At 40.8% G+C, this 19,340-nt stretch overlaps 1 protein-coding gene across 3 annotated transcripts in view; it reads right to left on the bottom strand.

The window, feature by feature from the left end:
- LOC136875903 (neurotrimin) overlaps positions 1 to 19,340 on the bottom strand; it is a 964,285-nt gene that overhangs the window by 20,853 nt on the left and 924,092 nt on the right. For 2 of the 3 annotated variants that reach the window (XM_067149532.2, XM_067149526.2), the window contains exon 4: positions 2,479 to 2,647. In XM_067149532.2, coding sequence (XP_067005633.2) covers positions 2,479 to 2,647 — 169 coding nt within the window. Of the gene's footprint in view, positions 1 to 2,470; positions 2,648 to 19,340 lie in introns of those variants that run through there. The other variant, XM_068228291.1, reaches the window with a different exon arrangement.

A 19,340-nucleotide genomic window follows, 5' to 3' on the forward strand; every position in this document is an offset into this window, starting at 1 on the left:
CCAATTCACCCACAATATCCAACATAAAACAGTGAAGCATTGCACATACACCAAATAGCAACTTCTTAACCCACAGCCCAGCATTCATCTTCCTGAAAAATGGTGAAAAATATTTTAAACATATATTATGGCAGATAGGCAAGAGGCAAAGCCTTATAAAACTTTATCCATTTGATGTAAGTTATATACTTCAATTCACACAGCAGGTGAGGGACTTTATTTTGATTACTTGGTTATCTTAAAATGTTTACATTCTATGAATAATTTTAGAAACATTTAATGTGTATTATTTTATATAGTACACCTGTCATATAGATACATACTCAGCGGATACCTCAAAGTATAGGGATAATCTAAGAATTCAATAGTTTCCCAGTAACGTGAACCTAGAAATAATAACACATTTGAAAAACTTTTCGTCTGAGTGTTACAAGTCTTTCTAGGAACTTCTTTCCTTATTTTGACGTAGAATGCGTCTTTCGTTTCGTCCCAGTACTGGATCCCTCGGTAAAAATCCGTGTGTCCAGAAAAGTTGTATAATAGATTTCCTGCAATAATTTCAAAACTACAAAAGCTAGCAAAAATATAAAAATTCAAACCTGGAAAGAGAGAGGTCCAAAGAGTCTACTCAAAAGTTTTCAAGATAGGATGGCGAGAGAGTGAGCGTTGCGCCTATAGTCATTTTGTGGTGAAATGGTAACTGAGAGCACGGGATCTAATTAGTACAAATACCGGGCGAGTTGGCCGTGCTCGTAGAGGTGCGCGGCTGTGAGCTTGCATCCGGGAGATAGTAGGTTCGAATCCCACTATCGGCAGCCCTGAAGATGGTTTTCCGTGGTTTCCCCCTTTCACACCAGGCAAATGCTGGGGCTGTACCTTAATTAAGGCCACGGCCGCTTCCTTCCAACTCCTAGGCCTTTCCTCTCCCATCGTCGCCATACGACCTATCTGTGTCGATGCGACGTAAAGCCCCTAGCAAAAAAAAAAAATAAAAAAAAATAAAAATAGTACAAAACTCTAGAACGTGAACATATAGAGCTTATTGTGAGGCCTTCCTTTCATCTACGCAATATCTATCGATATCAGCAATAGTGTTTGTGAGGACACGTCGTTACATACTGCAAAATTGTGAAATAATTGTGAACTTCATGTAAATTTCCGAAATGCCCCAAGATCTTAATTTTTTCAAGTTATTTTACGTCTCACCGATACAGATAGGTCTTATGGCGACGATGGGACAAGAAAGGGCTAGGAGTGGGAAGGAAATAGGCGTGGCGTTAAGTAAGGTACAGCCCCAGCATTTTCCTGGTGTGAAAATGGGAAACCATGGAAAACCATCTTCAGGGCTGCCGACGGTGCGGTTCGAACCCATTACCTTTCGAATACTGGATACTGGCCGCACATAAGCGACTGCAGCTATCCAAAAAAAGCAAACTTCACGGCACTTAACGCCCTTGAAATGGCTTTGTCCTGCCCAGCTACCACTGCTCAGCCTGAAGGCCTGCAGATTACGAGGGGCCGTGTGGTCAGCACGACGCATCCTCTCGGCCGTTATTCTGGGCTTTCGAGACCGGGGCTGCCATCTCACCGTCAGATAGCTCCTCAATTCTATCGAGCTCAGTAGATATTAATTTAAGGAAGGTTTAAGTCTACTGCAAACGTAAGCAAGAAGTAAAATAATCAAAAGAAGTATAAGAAGCCCTTAAATATCTCATACTGAGCATAAAATATCTACAAACAAGGTAAGAAAGCCGAGGCTGCGAGTGCGCAAGCTTCATCTGAGAATGTCCACTCTAGATATTTTAAAAAATCTAAAAAAATCCAACCACTTCCTCCACTCTGTTGGACACGCCATGCGTCAGTTAAAACATCCTACAAGACCTGAGTATTGAGGGAACGGCACACGAATGAATACAACCATACAGATGTATACCGACAAAATGAATTGGTGAGCTTAGGTACACGTATGCACAGAAATGGTGTCCCGATATAAACAAAGCATGGCCTCTCCTCACCTCTCCGCTTAACGTACTTCTGCAGGTAGACAGCGCGCTACAAGACTGTTGTGACTGAAGTGGGTACAGTGGTGGATGTATAGCAATACATACACTGCGCCTTCAGCACTACTCGTTGACTCCCTTCCCCTCCTCTCTGTACAGGAGTGGCCTTCAAACACTACTCCTTCACTCCCTCCCCTCTTTCAGTACTGGAGTGGGGCAGTGTTGATTGTTTACGTAGGGACACCATTTATGTGCATGCGTGTACCTCTCAAAATCTCCCTACTGAAACGGTTTAGCTAGAGAAATAAGGTGAAAACTGGTCCATTGGTGTATCACGATAGCCGCTACCCCTTCCCATGAGGCACGACAAAGATGAATTGTATTCTATTTGATAAACATAAAAATTAACATTTAAAGTGGCCACTCTTACACCTCTAAAATTACGAGCGGTAAAGGGGCTGCTTTGAACTCTACTTACCATTGAGCACGTGTACCATGATGCTCTTCGCTTGAGCGTTGGAGGGGTTACACTGGTAGCGCCCGGAGTCCGAGGGCTTCGCCTTCTGGATGAGCAAGAAGCTAGTCGTGGTCTCGCCTTTCTCCGTGATCACGCTGACACCCCCTCGTGGGGAGTCATAACTGATGATCTGCAACACACAGGACGTAGTAAATATTACTTCTCGTTCTCTGTATAAGAATGAAATGATGTCTATCAGCACGTCCGAAAAGGCAACACGTCTAAATCGGTGGGCGGAATGTCATGAAATTTTGAGTAAACATTTTGAGAGGGATCTGTCACATAACTAACTACGTTCTATTTCAAAGTATGAAAGGTCTTTTATTTCAAAATATGTCCCTTAAAATATAATATTCTCCGAATTATAGCCTCCTCGTAGAAAAAGCGCCTGTTGCCATTTCTTGATCGATGCAGTAATTTTACATCTGTCTTTTGGAACAGGCCAGAGCAAAATGTAGCTTCCACCGAAGTCCCAGTCTCATTCATGACTAGTTGATGAAGTTGATGAAGTACTGATGGTGCTGAGTAATGGTATTCGGAGTACAACTAGTGCCTTAGATAGGTCAATGACGATATAGTCCATTTGACCACCTGAATCATTTTTATTTTGCTAGTGACTTTACGTCGCACGGACACAGATAGGTCTTATGACGATGATGGGATAGGAAAGGCCTAGGAGTTGGAAGGAAGCGGCCGTGACCTTAATTAAGCTACAGACCAAGCATTTGCCTGGTGTGAAAATGGGAAAACCACGGAAAACCATCTTCAGGGCTGCCGACAATGGGATTTACTATCTCCCGGATGCAAGCTCACAGCCGCGCGCCTTCTGAATCCGAGATACCTGCTATATGTTGCTGGAATCCTACAAGCTGAACTTACAGTAAGTAGAATAACCTTTTGATTGACTGGTTGATAAACTGTGGTTCCTCTTACTTACGGCTTGGACACGTTAGTATCCCTAGCAGTATCAAGGTATTTCACATAACATGTCTACCAAGTGGGGGTATTTTTTAAAATTACAAATATATTTCATTTTGAATCATTTGTGATATACTATCACTTACGGGAACAATTTGTAGCCTACAATAATAGTTAAATGAAATGTATTTTGATAATTTTCAACAATCACTTCAATTCAACACTCACAGAAATCAGTAAATATGAAGAAACCCAGACGTATTAATAGGTCTCGCGAATTCCCAAAAAAAGGTGGTTTTGGTTGGGGGGCGGGGGGGGGGGGATTTTGTGAACGCCACAACTTATTTCAGCCTTTTAAGAATACTTCCAACGAAAATATCAGAACAGATACACAGAAGTTGTCACTTAATATTTTCCAACAATCACTTCACAGAAATCAGTACGGACATTTTTTTCCACATGGATTACCACCTACTTTACGACCATCTCAACGTATTTTCATTTTTGGGAATACTTTCAATTGAAATATCTGACATAGATCGAGCGAGTTGGCCGTGCGTTTAGGGGAGCGCGACTGAGAGGTTGCATTCGGGAGATAGTGGGTTCGAACCCCACTGTCCGCAGCCCTGAAGATAGTTTTTCGTGGTTTCTCATTTTCATACCAGTTAATTATGACCACGTTCGATTCCTTCCCACTCCTAACTCTTTCCTGCCCCATCGTTGCCATAAGACCTATTTGTGTCGGTGCGACGTAAAGCCAATTGATTGCAAAAATTAAATATCAGATCATAATAGAAGATATAGTTGAGGATAAGTTGGAATTCAAGAGGTGATATTGGGGAAGATATTCATTTCTCAGCAGGGCGAGGAGTAAGGAATTGGAATAGTTTTTGTATGTTCAGTCCTCAGCCCGAAGGCTGGTTGGATCCTCAACAGCTCCGCCATCAGCTGTCATAGATGGCCTAGGCATCACTGAAGAGGCGTACTAGGGAAGTGAGGAGTGAGGTAGTTCTCCGTTGCTTTCCTCACCGAGCCAAAAGTTGCTATTACATATCAATCTGCCAATCCCACTGAAATGCATGCACCAACCGACCCTATGTGCAATATTTTCACACCATTCATAGCAGGGACTGGCTGCAGAAGGAATGGCATTACTAGTACCACTCATACCTCAGTCACTTTCATTTTGTCAAAGCCAAGGATAAAGCTGAGACAGATCAATGAAAGTAACAAAATTGCTCTAGCCCATACCAGAAGACATAGTGTAAACACTAGGTCCCTCCAGTAAAGGCACTGGAATAGTTTATCAGGGAAAATGCTCGATAAATTTCCGAAAACATTTAAGGAAAGGAACAGGGAATCTGCCACCTGAGCGAGACCCCTAAATACAGATCACTGATTGATTTATTGATTGATTGATTGATTGATTGATTGATTGATTGATTGATTGATTGATTGATTGATTGATTGATTGATTGATTGATTGATTGATTGATTGATTGATTGATTGATTGATTGATTGATTGATTGATTGATTGATTGATTGATTGAAAAGGCACACGAATCCATAACAGACGATAAATGATGTTTTCCATATTTTTCAAAAACCTTTTACATATTCAAAATGTAAATAATAGGGAAGGTAGGAATAAAGAAAACCCAGTTTGTATTGTTAGGGTTAAAGACGTACATTATGCTAGAAAGTAAGCGATGTTGGTGCAAACATTTAGATATATATTTGTTACTCATCAATATGCACTGGGCTTCTCTAATGCCATTTGGATTATTTACGCGTAATTCTTTGGAAAGCTTTCACTTCTACACATTTACCCTAAGTCTGATGACCTGGTTAAGTTCCCTCACTTCGTTTGCATAGACAGGTCTAAAATATATTTAAACCCTTTTTTTCAGGTGAAGGTATCAGATATAGGAATTTGATACATTGTGTTGGAGTACAATTTGAATAAACAATGCAAACATATTCTAAGAGCATTGACAGGGCCGTGGTTCAAATTAGCCTTGTATGGTTACCGCATTCTGTTTTTATAAGTGTTAGGCCTTGGCTATGAAGTTCGTCAGCTGTCTAAAAAGAAACACATTTAAAACCAAGAATTAACAGCTGGTCATTAAGACAGTCCTATGAACTTCCTCGATTCACGTGATGTTATTGATCTCTTCCACAACCATATCGATAAATCACAGTGTACTCGTGCTTCATTGAAAAGCCAGAACCGAACTGATGTTAACGCATAGATTGAAGTGAAAAAGAGTGCGGAGAGCGCTGGAAGACTTGATGAGCTGTAACTGGAGTCACGTGTCATTAACAAGAAGTGATTGATGATGGGAACGTGAGCGGTATAATTAACAGTGTGCCACCTGATTACGATCGGTAATGATCAATTTACAGTGATTGGACTGTCATTCTGATGTTAGTGACAAGATCGGAAATGCGGTCTACGTACTAGCCGCTGTCTCGTTCACTGAAAGAAGCTTTTTTTTTGCTAGTTCTTATACGTCGCACCGACACAGATAGGTCTTACGGCGACGATGGGACAGGATAGGGCTAGGAGTGGGAAGGAAGCGGCAGTGGCCTTAATTAAGGTACAGCCCCAGCATTTGCCTGGTGTGAAAATGGGAAACCACGAAAAACTATTTTCAGGGCTGCCGACAGTGGGGTTCGAACCTACTATCTCCCGAATACTGGATACTGGCCGCACTTAAGCGACTGCAGCTATCGAACTCGGTACTGAAAGAAGTAATGTATCAACAACAAACCATTCCAAAGAAGAGTAGCCGATATCATACCCGACTGAACTCTTACAATACAATCAATAAGGGGTAGCTGTGTAAATAATTAGTTCAATTTATATACCCATTTGGTTTGAATGTCAAATACGATCTAATCGTAATATGGATTTTCTTAACAGTTCCTTTTCATTACAAGTCAGAGAATGTTGTAATTGCGTTTTGACCAGCCAGAAGATTTCTTTCCACTGTGTACTCGTACCGTTTAGTTGAACGTGGAATTTGACAAATTCAAATTTCCTGAAGCACTTTCAGCGATGAATGTAAACAAACAAAGGAGTCCAGTTACAACCAATGGAAACTAGCAGGGTTTTTTTGGGTGATATCCGGCAAAAGAGTAGCATTACGAAAGTGTTGGAAACTTTGGGCTGGGAAGACTTGGGAGTAAGAGGACGTGCTGCTCGACTAAGCGGTATTTTCCGACCTGTCTGCCGCGAGATTGCGTGTAATGACATTAGCAAAGGAATAATCTCGAATTAAGTTTTTGAAAGAAGGAAATATCATAATATGAAGATAAACTTTGAATTCAAGGAGACAAACTAGAGGTAAATATTCGTATATAGGAAAAAAATAAGGGATTAGGATAATTTACTATGGGAAATTTCCAGCTTCATTGAAGTCGTTTCAGAAAAAGACTAGGTAAAGAATTAATAGGGAATCTGCCACCTGGGTGACAGCCTTAAATCTACATCACTGGTGATTGATTGATTGATTGATTGATTGATTGATAGATAGATTGATTGATTGATTGATTGATTGATCGAATACTGAGTTATCTGATGTAATTTGAAGAAAACAAGTATGATGGACAGATATATAAATTAAACAGCAATTCATATTTTGAATATTTTATTTTTGAAATTTTTGCAATACAAAAATAATGAAATGCGATCACTTATTCTTTTAACAAACGGATCTGAAAAATACATCAACTATTTCTCAAGCTCTAATAAAGGATGAAGTGTAGGACTATAATTTCAGGTAAAATAGGTTGGCAATTATATATTTTGAGGAATGTGCAAGATCAGCTGACATTCAAAAGGTTAATACTAATAAAGAAAATCATATCAATAGGCTTTCGTCTAGAAGTAAGATTTGAGTAACTTTTTGATACACATAGTGATAATGAATAGTGTTGTCTTTATTTCAATATTATTGTGTGTAAATTTCCAAAGCACTTCAGCCTAGACAATAATTAGAATACATATTTTTTTGGGCTCACAGAGCTTAAACGTTTCCTTCTTTGCCGTTACTTTATTTTTGGATTCTTAAGGGAGTCGGAGGGCTTAAAATTAAAAGGAATATATTCATAGATTACTATTTCGCAAAATAATTAAATAATCCTAATATATAAAATTCCGTAAGGAACACTAACTTGCCGAAGTTTGGTACGTCATGCGGCATTAATATTCTAATTCCAATACTTCGGTAAAAATAAAATTGTTCCTCTGTGTATCAAATTTAATTAAATAAATAACTATAAATTGCACGATAAATATAGAACGGATTTCCATGGAAGATGCCTTAAATGAAAGCCCTGAGTTTCAACATCAGTTCAAATATAATTATCATAAACTCAAGTACTGGGTTGTGTATACTGTGGACCGGGCGAGTTGGCCGTGCGCGTAGAGGCACGCGCCTGTGAGCTTGCAACCGGGAGATAGTAGGTTCGAATCCCACTATCGGCAACCCTGAAAATGGTTTTCCGTGGTTTCCCATTTTCACACCAGGAAAATGCTGAGGCTGTACCTTAATTAAGGCCACGGCCGCTACCTTCCAACTCCTAGGCCTTTCCTATCCCATCGTCGCCATAAGACCTATCTGTGTCGGTGCGACGTAAAGCCCCTAGCAAAAAGTATATACTGTGTAAAAGCTTCTTCTAATTTACAATTCAATAGCTGGGATGAGGCCTTGAAATGGTCGAGAATACAATATAACTGGCAGGTCCGAATCACCTTGGCGTTCAGTCGAATGATTGCTTCAACATAAATACAGGTAGTCATTTACGAAGCGGATGAGCAAGGCCAGCATGGTGATACAGCATTTATACAGAACCCTACACATAAAAATACTGTTACAGACCTTCGCTCCTTCGCTGTCTTTACTGAAGAACATTGGTTTCCCACATCATTGTAAAACGTTTAAATATTCCCTGTAACTTGGAGATATTGCCCCACAAGTTTACTGTTTAAAGATGTGTTAGTTATTATCAGAATCGTTCATGAATCAAGCATTTCTTAATACTTTTACTAAGTCAAATTTACTCCATTTTGATGTATTTGTAATGAAATACCCCTGTTTCCGGAAGAACATTTGGCGTAAATTCTGTGGTTTACTTTTATTTGTGCAGTAAACTTCATATCTCTGGTGTTTGTAGAGCCGAAACAATTATCAATACCGAGAGTTAGTTATCTGATTTGTAATTCGGGTTTTGTTATACGAGTCTTAATATTAAATTACTTTAATCTCAATTTCTGCATTTGGTAACATGAATGTAATATGTCGCAATATCTATCAGAGGCGTAGCTTGAGGGGTGTATAAATAAATAAATAAATAAATAAATAAATAAATAAATAAATAAATAAATAAATAAATAAAGAAATAAACTAGCACAGTTCCCACTAATTTATAAAATAACCATTATTGTTATTACCAATAGTTATGAGTTATATTTTGGTGCCTTGTGCTTAGGCAGTCTTGAAGTTACAATAGAGGATGGGGAATGTGCAGTAGATGTGAGACTGGAATAGTCGCTATTTCAAACAAGTGTGAGTTATACAGCTTTTCCACTAAATGTTGTCCTGCTCGTTGAGGAAATGCAAGTTTATTTATCTTGCAAAAGTGACATCGGAGTGGAGAGGTTTGAGTCCTATATGCCTGTTCCCTTGAAGGGAGTGTAAACCTAGCGAAAGGGGATGGGAAACATGCAGCAGGATAGACCAACATTTCTGTCACTTGTTTGACTTCTAGTGATCACGTTTCAGTGGTGCAAGTGTTTAAGTGTTTTATTTTTTCTGGAAGTATGAATGATGCTTGCTTGTTGTTTTAAGGAGCCTATATCGAAGGTCATCGGCCGAAGTATGAATGATTCTATTGATTAATTTCCACACTGTCTTAATTTCAAGAGATTGTTTATCAATTTTTAAGAAAATAATGATATTTCTTCCTTATTAATATCATACAACGAGCTTATAATGGCATTTATCAAGACGCGAGGATGTTTATGAAACAAGCATAAGCGTTTTAATTGCATTTTTTGGCAAGATCAACACGACTTCTTTGGTTCGACCATAATAAAATATCAAGTTTTGAATATACAGTATATTACCTTGTTACTTTCTTGATAATGATACCCCTGTGGGTGGGGCGATAGGTAACACCCAAGGTATCCTCTGTCTGTCGTTAAAGGCGACTAAAAGTGGTCCCAGGGGCTCTTAACTTGGGAGTGAGGGTTGGCGAGCACGGGGTCCTTAGCTGAGTCCTGGTACTGTTTCCACTTACCTGTGTCAGGCTCCTTACTTTCATCAATCCTATTCGACCTCTCTTTGTTATTTTCCGACCTCGATAAGGGAGTCCCTTATTTTTAAGCTCTTCGTAGCCCTTGCTTTTCTTCGGCCGAAACGTTCGTTTTTCGAAGTGCTGGACCCCTTCCATTTGTTCTCTCTGATTAGTGTTAGTAGGGGATGATCGCCTAATTGTACTTCCTCTAAAAAATAACCACCACCACCATCACTTATTGATAATGAAATGGTGAACATTCAGCTCGTTCTCGACTGACCATGGGTGTTTCCGACTAGTTCAGCATGTGACATGTACGGAACAGGGCTGTGGTTTGGAGATTATAAACAAAAATATGTTTATGAAACAAGTGGAACCGAGTTTCGTATTTTTCATATGAACGTCTTCTTATTGGCAAGATGCATGCAACTGTTTCTGTTCGACCATGATTGACTGTCGGAATTTCGAGTGTTAACAATATTATCTTACCATTTTGCTTTATTGGTAATGAAACGGTGACCATTCATATTGTCCTCACTATTTCGATAGATGGCAGGCATGATATATATTGACCATAAGTGTTCCCGACTACATGAGCGTACACGCAACAGTGTTGCAGTTTGGAGGTTTTAACCTCAAAACAAGACACTGAAATACGGCAAATGAACTCATTTTTTTCCATTCCAAGAACTGCGCATATAATTTTTCATACACCTTCCTTAACATTTGCGGCAATACATTTTTAGTAGCATCCAATGCTACTGTCGCAATTTTCGGCGATGTTAGTGATTCGAAATCAATGTCACTTTCAAAACTCGCTCATACTATTTTGGTTGCTGCGATTTATGCTTTCAAGCCTTGAAGACTGTTCCGCGTACGATATTAACTGATATGGGATATGGTTAGTTGGAATTCGCTGGTTAAAAGAACAATATTACTTAAATGAATAGCAGTAATTTAATGTATGTTATTAAGGTACAGTGATGTCACATGCAATTAGCGTATTATGGTATGGTCGAACAAAATGTTATTTTAAAATCTAAGTTGATTTAATAACAATGGTGAAAATGGCATAAAATAAAAATTACAATTAATAATGAATAAATAATACTGTGCTTTGCTAGGCAAGAAGTCAAGTCAAACCTCAAATAGTTACAAGTAAGTATTTTTTATTCGTGTCAGAGGTACCAATATATAAAAATTCAATTCAAATTCAATTCAAAAATTAAATGATAAAAATATGAAGTATGTTAAAGACTCAAAATGAAAGACATTTGAACAAATTAATTGTAAAAATAAAGAAATTAAAAAAGGAGAAAGGAAGTATTACATGAAAATATCTACACTATATACACATTATTTACACAAGTTGTGACCAGTATTTGGCTACATTGATGGCATTGTTTCCAGCCAGTGCCAATTCCAACCCAATACATGAATCTGGTCATAGACGACATTGTAAGAGGTGCGTAGAAGTCTGTTCCTCTCCACATTCGCATAATGAGTCCCCACCATGCACGATGCCCCATTTCACAAGACTGTCCTTAGATATTGCAACACCGGTCCGCAGTCTGTTTAACGACTTTCATATACACCATCTCTCTTCGTGACCAGGTGGTAACTTTTCTTCAATATAAAAAAAACACGTTCCGGATGATCTGGGTACCTTTGTTTCCATAGCTTAACCCTGGCCTTTTTTGGGTCAGAATCAAGTGGAGCAGAAGACTGTAGAAAACTCTTCCTGGATTTCAGTCGAGCTGGTGGTGGCTGATGTTCATGAATGGGATGGGCTGAGATGCTGCAAACCTTTTGTCACTCGATATTAGCGGCCACCTCGCGTCTAATATCAGGTGGGGCTATACCTGCAAGTGAATACAACTTCTGTGTGGGTGTTGGTTTTAAACAGCCTTTGATTAGCCTGCAGGATTCATTCAAGGCAATGTCGACTTTCTTTGCGTGAGCTGATTTATACCACACGGGACTAGCATATTCAGCAGCAGAGTAGCAGAGTGCTAGGGCAGTTGTCCTTGCTATCTGGGGGTGGGCACCCCATCCAGAACCAGTTACCTTACGCAGTAGGCAGTTTCGTGATGAAACTTTTGCCTTGAGTTTAGTGCAGTGTGTGGTGAAGGTCAGCGAACGATCCAGGGTAACACCAAGGTAAACTGGAGTATTGCTATCTTCCAGCTCCATTCCTTTCCAATTCACACGCAGCTTCCGCAGGGCTTCTTTGTTCTTTAGATGAAAGGCGCACACATTAGTTTTCGATGGGTTTGGCTTGAGGTGATTTTCCTCATAATAATCTGAGAGCATCTTCAAATCAGCAGTAAGGTTTTGTTCCACTTGCTCGAAGTTTTTACTCTGAGTTACCACGGCCAGGTCATCTGCGTACAGAAAGCTCCTTGTGTGAGGTGGAAGAGGTTGGTCGTTGGTATATATGTTAAATAGCATTGGTGCTAGGACACTGCCTTGTGGGAGACCGTTCTTCTGTATTCTCCATCTACTCCGGTGTCCTTGAAATTCAACGAAGAAACGTCGGTTCTGCAACAGCGTGGCAATAATCGTTGTGACTCTGAAATCCATAGTAAGATGGTAAAACTTCCTTAGAACTATCTGGTGTTGTACAGTGTCATATGCTGAAGACAGATCAACAAAGGCCACTTCAGTAATATCACCACGCTGAAACCCATCTTCTATGTGCTGTGTCAGATTAAGGATCTGTGTACAGCAGTTCCTTCCTGGTCTAAATCCAGCCTGCTCTGGAATTAGAAAAGGTTCGACCACTGGTGTTATACGGTTCAGAAGTATTCTTTCAAAAATGTTATATAGATGGCACAGGAGTGATATTGGTCTGAAATTCTTCGGATCCGTAGGCTGCTTACCAGTTTTCAGGATTGCAACCACCTTAGTCTTCCTCCAGATTTTAGGGATTTGACATCGTTCCAGACAGGTATTGAAAAGCTGTAGGATCCATTGTTTGGTAGCATTCCCAAAGTGTTGTATCTGCTCCATACGCATGCCTTGCCAGTTTTGCTCATTTTTATGGCGTTTTCCAGCTCGTTCATAGTGAAGGGATTGGACAGACTGGATGTTTCCTGTTCGATATTTCTTTGAAGTTTTGGTGGTATTTTTCGCTTATCTGTTTTGCCGTGTATTAGGAGCTGATGAGCTATCTGGTTAGAAGTAATGTTGCTATGTAGAGGACTTCTGGTGGGGTCATTGTTCAGACGTCTAAGTAGCTTCCATGCTCCTCTGCTGTTTCTTGTCATATCTAGTTCTTCCATCAGCTTAACCCAATGTTCTCTCTTTATTTCACCCATGGACTGGATTAGTTGTTGACCAGGTTGAATAGTATCCTCACTGAAGGGATTTTCTTCATAGAGCAGTTGGTACTCATTTAATTTATCTACTGTAGTGGCGTCTAGACCTTGTATGTACTGAGACCTACAGCCTCTTGGGATTGACGTGCGAGAGCATTCTTGCACGGCATCGATGAACACATCGTATACCTCTGGAACAGGTTCGATGTCTGCTACCATTTCATCTAAGCGCTTTGTGTACTTCAACCAGTCAGCTTTCTTAAAGTTGTACCGCCTTCTGAATGGCACAGATTGTGGATGAACTGCTGAGAATACTTGGCACATAATGGGTCTGTGTTGTGTGTTGAGAATAGGTTCCCAGACAGTCTTCACACACTGCTGTGATATAGCATCGCTGAGATCTGGGTTGTATCCACGTCTCCATCGACGACTGTTGAAAGAAGCGGGAAGTTTACTGTCATGTATTAAGGACAGTTGACAGCTGACAGTTGTATCAGTTAACATGGAAGGCATAACATCAAACTAGGAAACCCTGTTACAACAACTTTGCCAAATAAACAAGTGTGACGTTCTCTGTGTTCAAGAAACTCACAGAAGTAGCGACCAAAGATGACCAAGGGTATTAGGAATGCGTTTGGTAGCTGAGAGGCCGCATGAAAACTATGGTAGTGCTATATTCACTAGGCCAGAGCTGAACGTAATATCTACCTCATCTACAGACAACAATGATATAGAAATCTTAACAGTGGAGCTATCGAACTGTATCATAACATCTGTCTTTAAACCACCGAGCGTTTCATTCCACTTTACTGATTCAGCTGCAGGGCAAGAGGAGAAGGTTCGTATCATCGTGGGCGATTTCAACAGCCATAGCTGCTTATGGGGATATAGAGAAGACAATGAAGACGGTGAAGCTGTGATTACATGGTCAGAATCTAGTCAACAAGTGAGTACTAAGCTATCTATATAAACTCTTTCTACGTGACTACGTGCAGCATTCCAAACTTGTTCTTTTTCAAACCCAGTTTACCCAGATCATGCTGTCACGCTACGCCACTGCAAAGAACTATTAAATATTTTGGAAAGTTAAGGCAGACAATTGAACCAAAATATTCGCTTACTTTTTGTAGAAATGTCAAGTTTAATCTTGCTTAAAATGTACCAAGTCCGCCTCTGTGCTGCAGTGCTTAGTGTGATTAGCTGCCACCCCCGGAGGTCCGGGTTCGATTCCCGGCTATGCCACGAAATTTGAAAAGTGGTAAGAGGGCTGGAACGGGGTCTACTCAGCCTCGGGATGTCAAATGAGTAGAGGTGGGTTCGATTCCCACCTCAGCCATCCTGGAAGTAGTTTTCCGTGGTTTTCCACTTCTCCTCCAGGCAAATGCTGGAATGGTACCTAAGGCCGCGGCCGCTTCTTTCCCTCTTCCTTATCTATCCCTTCCAAACTTCCCATCCCCCCACAAGGACCCAGTTCAGCTTAGCAGGTGAGGCCGCCTGGGCGAGGTACTGGTCATTCTCACCAGTTGTATCCCCAGACCCAAAGTCTGAAACTCCAGGACACTACCCTTGAGGCGGTAGAGGTGGGATCCCTCGCTGAGTCCGAGGGTAAAACCAACCCTGGAGGGTAAACAGATTAAGACAAAGAATAAAATGTACCAAAAATATGAATTGTACAAAAACCCCGAAGGACCATGTCCTACTAAGCGACTGCTGCTCAGCTCGAAGGCTTGCAGATTACGAGGTGTCGTGTGGTAAGCCCGACGAATCCTCTAGGCCGTTATTCTTGGCTTTCTAGACTGAAGGCGCTATCTTACCGTCAGATAGCTCCTCAATTGTAATCACATAGGATGAGTGGACCTGACCTGACCTGGCCGGCAATCGAACCTGGGGCCTTCGAGTAAGAGGCAGGCACCCTACCCCTACACCGCGTGCTGACACTTAAAATGTACAATTTGCATAATTTATTACATTAATATATTTTTTCAGCCAAATGAACATACATTGTTCTCCAGCATAACATCTCTAAAGAGATTCAGTACGTGGTATTTTTCAGAGGGATTCCGACATCTACTAGATACGAATTCTGGGCCTAGTTCAGGAACACATTTAGTCTGGCACAGTTTGGTATGGAATTCATGCAAGAGTGCCTTGTTATTACATGCCTCATTTCATAACCAACCTGTGTCCATTCACTGTTGGTCATAGCATCGCTTGTGTAGAAATCACAAACGCAACACTGACTTTTTCAGACTGAACTCTTGCAGAAGTTCCCACACATGCTGCTGTGGCCAGAAGACACTGCTGTAATCAAAGTTCTTTCAAATAGAATACCTCTCTTACCAGATCATTTGCAAGTGGAGAGAGTTTACTTTGATAGTGTGTTCTCTTGAAGAAGTTTAACTTTGATTTCTCTATCCTTTACAATTTTCCTCCCTTTTAGATGCGCTCATATGTTTCCGGACTATAAATCGCTACAGAGCCAACTTTCAGGTGAAAGAACGTGATGGTTGTCGTGAGAGATGAGTCGTTAGTTCAATAAAAAACAAATGCATATCACGTCTGCAAAGGCGTATGATTTCGTGCCATTGTAAGACCATTATAATAGACAGCCAATAAAAAAATAAGCCTCAAGAGGAGTCTAGGACTAAGATTACTGTCATGGTTAATGATACTCGGGCACCCCGTTATATGAACTTTGCCCGATGCGATCAGATAACAAACAGGTATTTACTGTATTATTTATTTATTTAATTTATTTATTTATTTATTTATCGTATGGCTTAACTACAGAGACAAATACACACATTTACAGATCCACTTGGAGGTTTCCAAATCAATCAGAAGCTGTAGTAGTGGCATCCGATATATTTCGCCACTCTTCAGCGAGGCGTATATTAGTACACTCCTTTACAGTGTGGTACTCTCTATTTATGAGTTTCACAGTCGTGAGTCTGACGAGTTCGAGAGTTCCCACTTAAGCATTTTACTCGTACATCTTCCAATTCCAGTTATAACGCAATTTATTCGGAGCCAAAAGTTCCTTGCGAACTGCATTCCAGGTAGAGTTCATATGGAACCCTGGGGTACCGTCTGTTTTAAAACATTGACTATTTTTTCCATGATTCCTGAATAGAGTTATCTTCTGGATATGGCATGACTTCCAGGTTCAATTATACTACTCTCAATCTAATCTTAAACGGCTCTTCTTAAAGCAATGAGTCTAAGAAATGGGTACCTGTATTCGACCCCACTATCTCCCGAATACTGGATACTGGCACTTAAGCGACTGCAGCTATCGAGCTCGGTCATATTGTTCTATGAGGCCAGCAGTTCAGGGTTGCTGATCCAAAGCACATGTATCCAGTTTACTAGTTTGCTTGTTCTAAGTTTATTGTGAATAAAAATAATACACAACGTTTACCATTTATATTTTTTAATTAGCTGAAAGTGCAAAGTAACGTGCAGTATATATATCGCCGTAATTGTAAATCATTTGTGAACTAGACCAGTTTGTGACTAAACACAGAAAAGGAAAACCACTAACGAGTGGCGAGAAGACGTGTGTGTTAAATGTGTTTTCCAAATTTCGTGAAGACAATACTGGAAGTACTCTGGATGAAGTAACACGTGGAGTGACAGAAGTAACAGGTATTTCTAAGGCGAGCATTTACCTTGCCAGGAAAGAATTTACGGTTGACAGGAAACTGGTTACTCCTAATAGAGACTCTTTGTTACTGAGTTGTACCGAGCTCGATAGCTGCAGTCGCTTAAGTACGGCCAGTATCCAGTATTCGGGAGATAGTAGGTTCGAACCCCACTGTCGGCAGCCCTGAAGATTGTTTTCCGTGGTTTCCCATTTTCACACCAGGCAAATGCTGGGGCTGTACCTTAAGTAAGGCCACGGCCGGTTCCTTCCCACTCCTAGCCCTTCCCTGTCCCATCGTCGCCAAAAGACGTATCTATGTCGGTGCGACGTAAAGGAAATAGCAAAAAAAAAAAAAAAGTTTCTGAGTATATTGATCCTTCTTTACTGTGATATACTGAACACTCTTGTCACAGATGTTGTCTACATTTTTTGTTTTTTGCTTTAATACTTCCACGTCTTTGTAACGCTCACTGGTCCAATTATGGCTCCGAAACTAAAGGCTATTCTACCTCTTAAATGAAAACATCCGAAAAATATCCGACTCCCTGGCTAAATGTTTAGCGTGCTAGCCTTTGATCCAGAGTGTCCCGGGTTCGATCCCAGGCCGGGTTGGGGATTTTAACCTTCATTGGTTAATTTTAATAGCTCGAGGGCTCGGGTGTGTGCCGTCTTCAGCATTAGAATTAATCACAGGTAGGGCCCCACTCTCATAGACGCGCAGGTCGCCTATACGGCGTCAACTCGAAAGACCTGCACCAGGCCTCTTTGGAGGCCACACGCCATTATCCGAGAAGTGGAGCTGTCTTTTTCTTGCACCGGGCTCTTTAACTATACACAAAGTCTTTGTGTTACAGACCGCAGCGGGCTACCTCTCATGGCTTGCCGAATTGTAGTTCTTGTGATACAGACCGCAGCGGGCTACCTCTCATGGCTTGTCGAATTGCAGTCCTTGTGATACAGACCTCAGCGGGCTACCTCTCATGGCTGACCGAACTGTAGTCCTTGTGATACAGACCTCAGCGGGCTACCTCTCATGGCTTGCCGAATTGTAGTCCTTGTGATACAGACCGCAGCGGGCTACCTCTCATGGCTTGCCGAATTGTAGTCCTTGTGATACAGACCTCAGCGGGCTACCTCTCATGGCTTGCCGAATTGTAGTCCTTGTGATACAGACCTCAGCGGGCTACCTCTCATGGCTTGCCGAATTGTATACTGCAGTCCGCGGGGTGGCCCACCTAACCTAATGTAATATAATAATAATTTCGTGTGGCTATTTCTAGGCGAGTGCAGCCCTTGTAAGGCAGACCCTCCGATGAGGATGGGCGGCATCTGCCATGTGTAGGTAAACTGAGTGATATTGTGTGTGGTGTGTGAGTTGCAGGGATATTAGGGACAGCACAAACACCCAGCTCCTGGGCCAGTGAAATTAACCAATAAAGGTTAAAATCCCCGACTCGGCCGGGAATCGAACCCGGGACCCTCTGAACCGAAGGCCAGTACGCTGACCGTTCAGCCAACGAGTCGGACCACCTAATGTAATGATAAGATAATTATATTGCTATAACTTACTTATATTGTCAGTATAACAAAGTCAACATAATTTCATTGCAGTCCAATGTTTCTGGTTTTGTGCGATGGGTGTATTTTCCTAGAGGATGAAATAGAAAGGAAATGTTACATTCAAGATTAACTTTTAACTACTGTAGCGTCCCTCATGTGGAAATCCAATTCAATCCTTAATGCAACGGCATTATGTAGCTGTTAATTGTGTAAATAACATGCGTTTCAGCAATTTTAAAATGTTCTTTGGACAAGTAATTACTTTTAGGATTCTACTAATGACATTCGTGCGGCATTTTAAACAATTCTCTTATTATTGAATGAAGCCTAGAACCCAGCCTCGTTAAACCAACAACATTTCACAGAATATTTTGTGGGGACTAAATGGCTGAATGAAAGCTATGTGTGGAGTGAAGTAGAACATTTCGTTAATGCCGCTGGAGGATGAATGGTGATGTACATTCTGGATTCCTGAGTCCGATTCTGATGAAATATTTTCGACCATATTGGTTATACACGTTTTCAATCAGTATTACAAAATAATGTGGAAAGTATTGGGTTGAAGTTTTCGGTATAACCTACCCAACTGAAAAAAAAGCAATGGTAGGTCATCACAAGTGCCACGGATTCAAAGTTCTTCCTAAGTATCAAGGAAGCTCCTCATGACTGATTAAGTCCCGGTTTCGATTCCCGGAAGGGCCATTGATTTTAGCCACGTCTAATTAATTTCTATTTGCTTCAGGACCGGGCATTTGAGTTCCTCTTAATGAAAATATTCATATACACACAACACGCCACATTTCTTCACCACAGTAACATGAAGTAATGAATAAATCTCTTTGCATATATTTGGCCTTAGGAAGGGCACCGGGCCATAAAACTAGGCTAAATCCACAATAAGTGCAGACCCCAAGAAATTGATAAAACATCTAAGAAGAATTGCATAGAATTAACGATGATCCCGGTTTTTCTAGACGCTTAGTTTGGGCAGACATGGCATATATATCCTTGAATACACACAGAAGCCACATTTGGAAGCACATGAATCCTAACGCCGTTGAAGAATGTCCACGAT

This window comes from Anabrus simplex, chromosome 1 (genome assembly GCF_040414725.1).
Source record: "Anabrus simplex isolate iqAnaSimp1 chromosome 1, ASM4041472v1, whole genome shotgun sequence".
In the NCBI taxonomy this organism is placed as follows: Eukaryota; Metazoa; Arthropoda; class Insecta; order Orthoptera; family Tettigoniidae; genus Anabrus; species Anabrus simplex.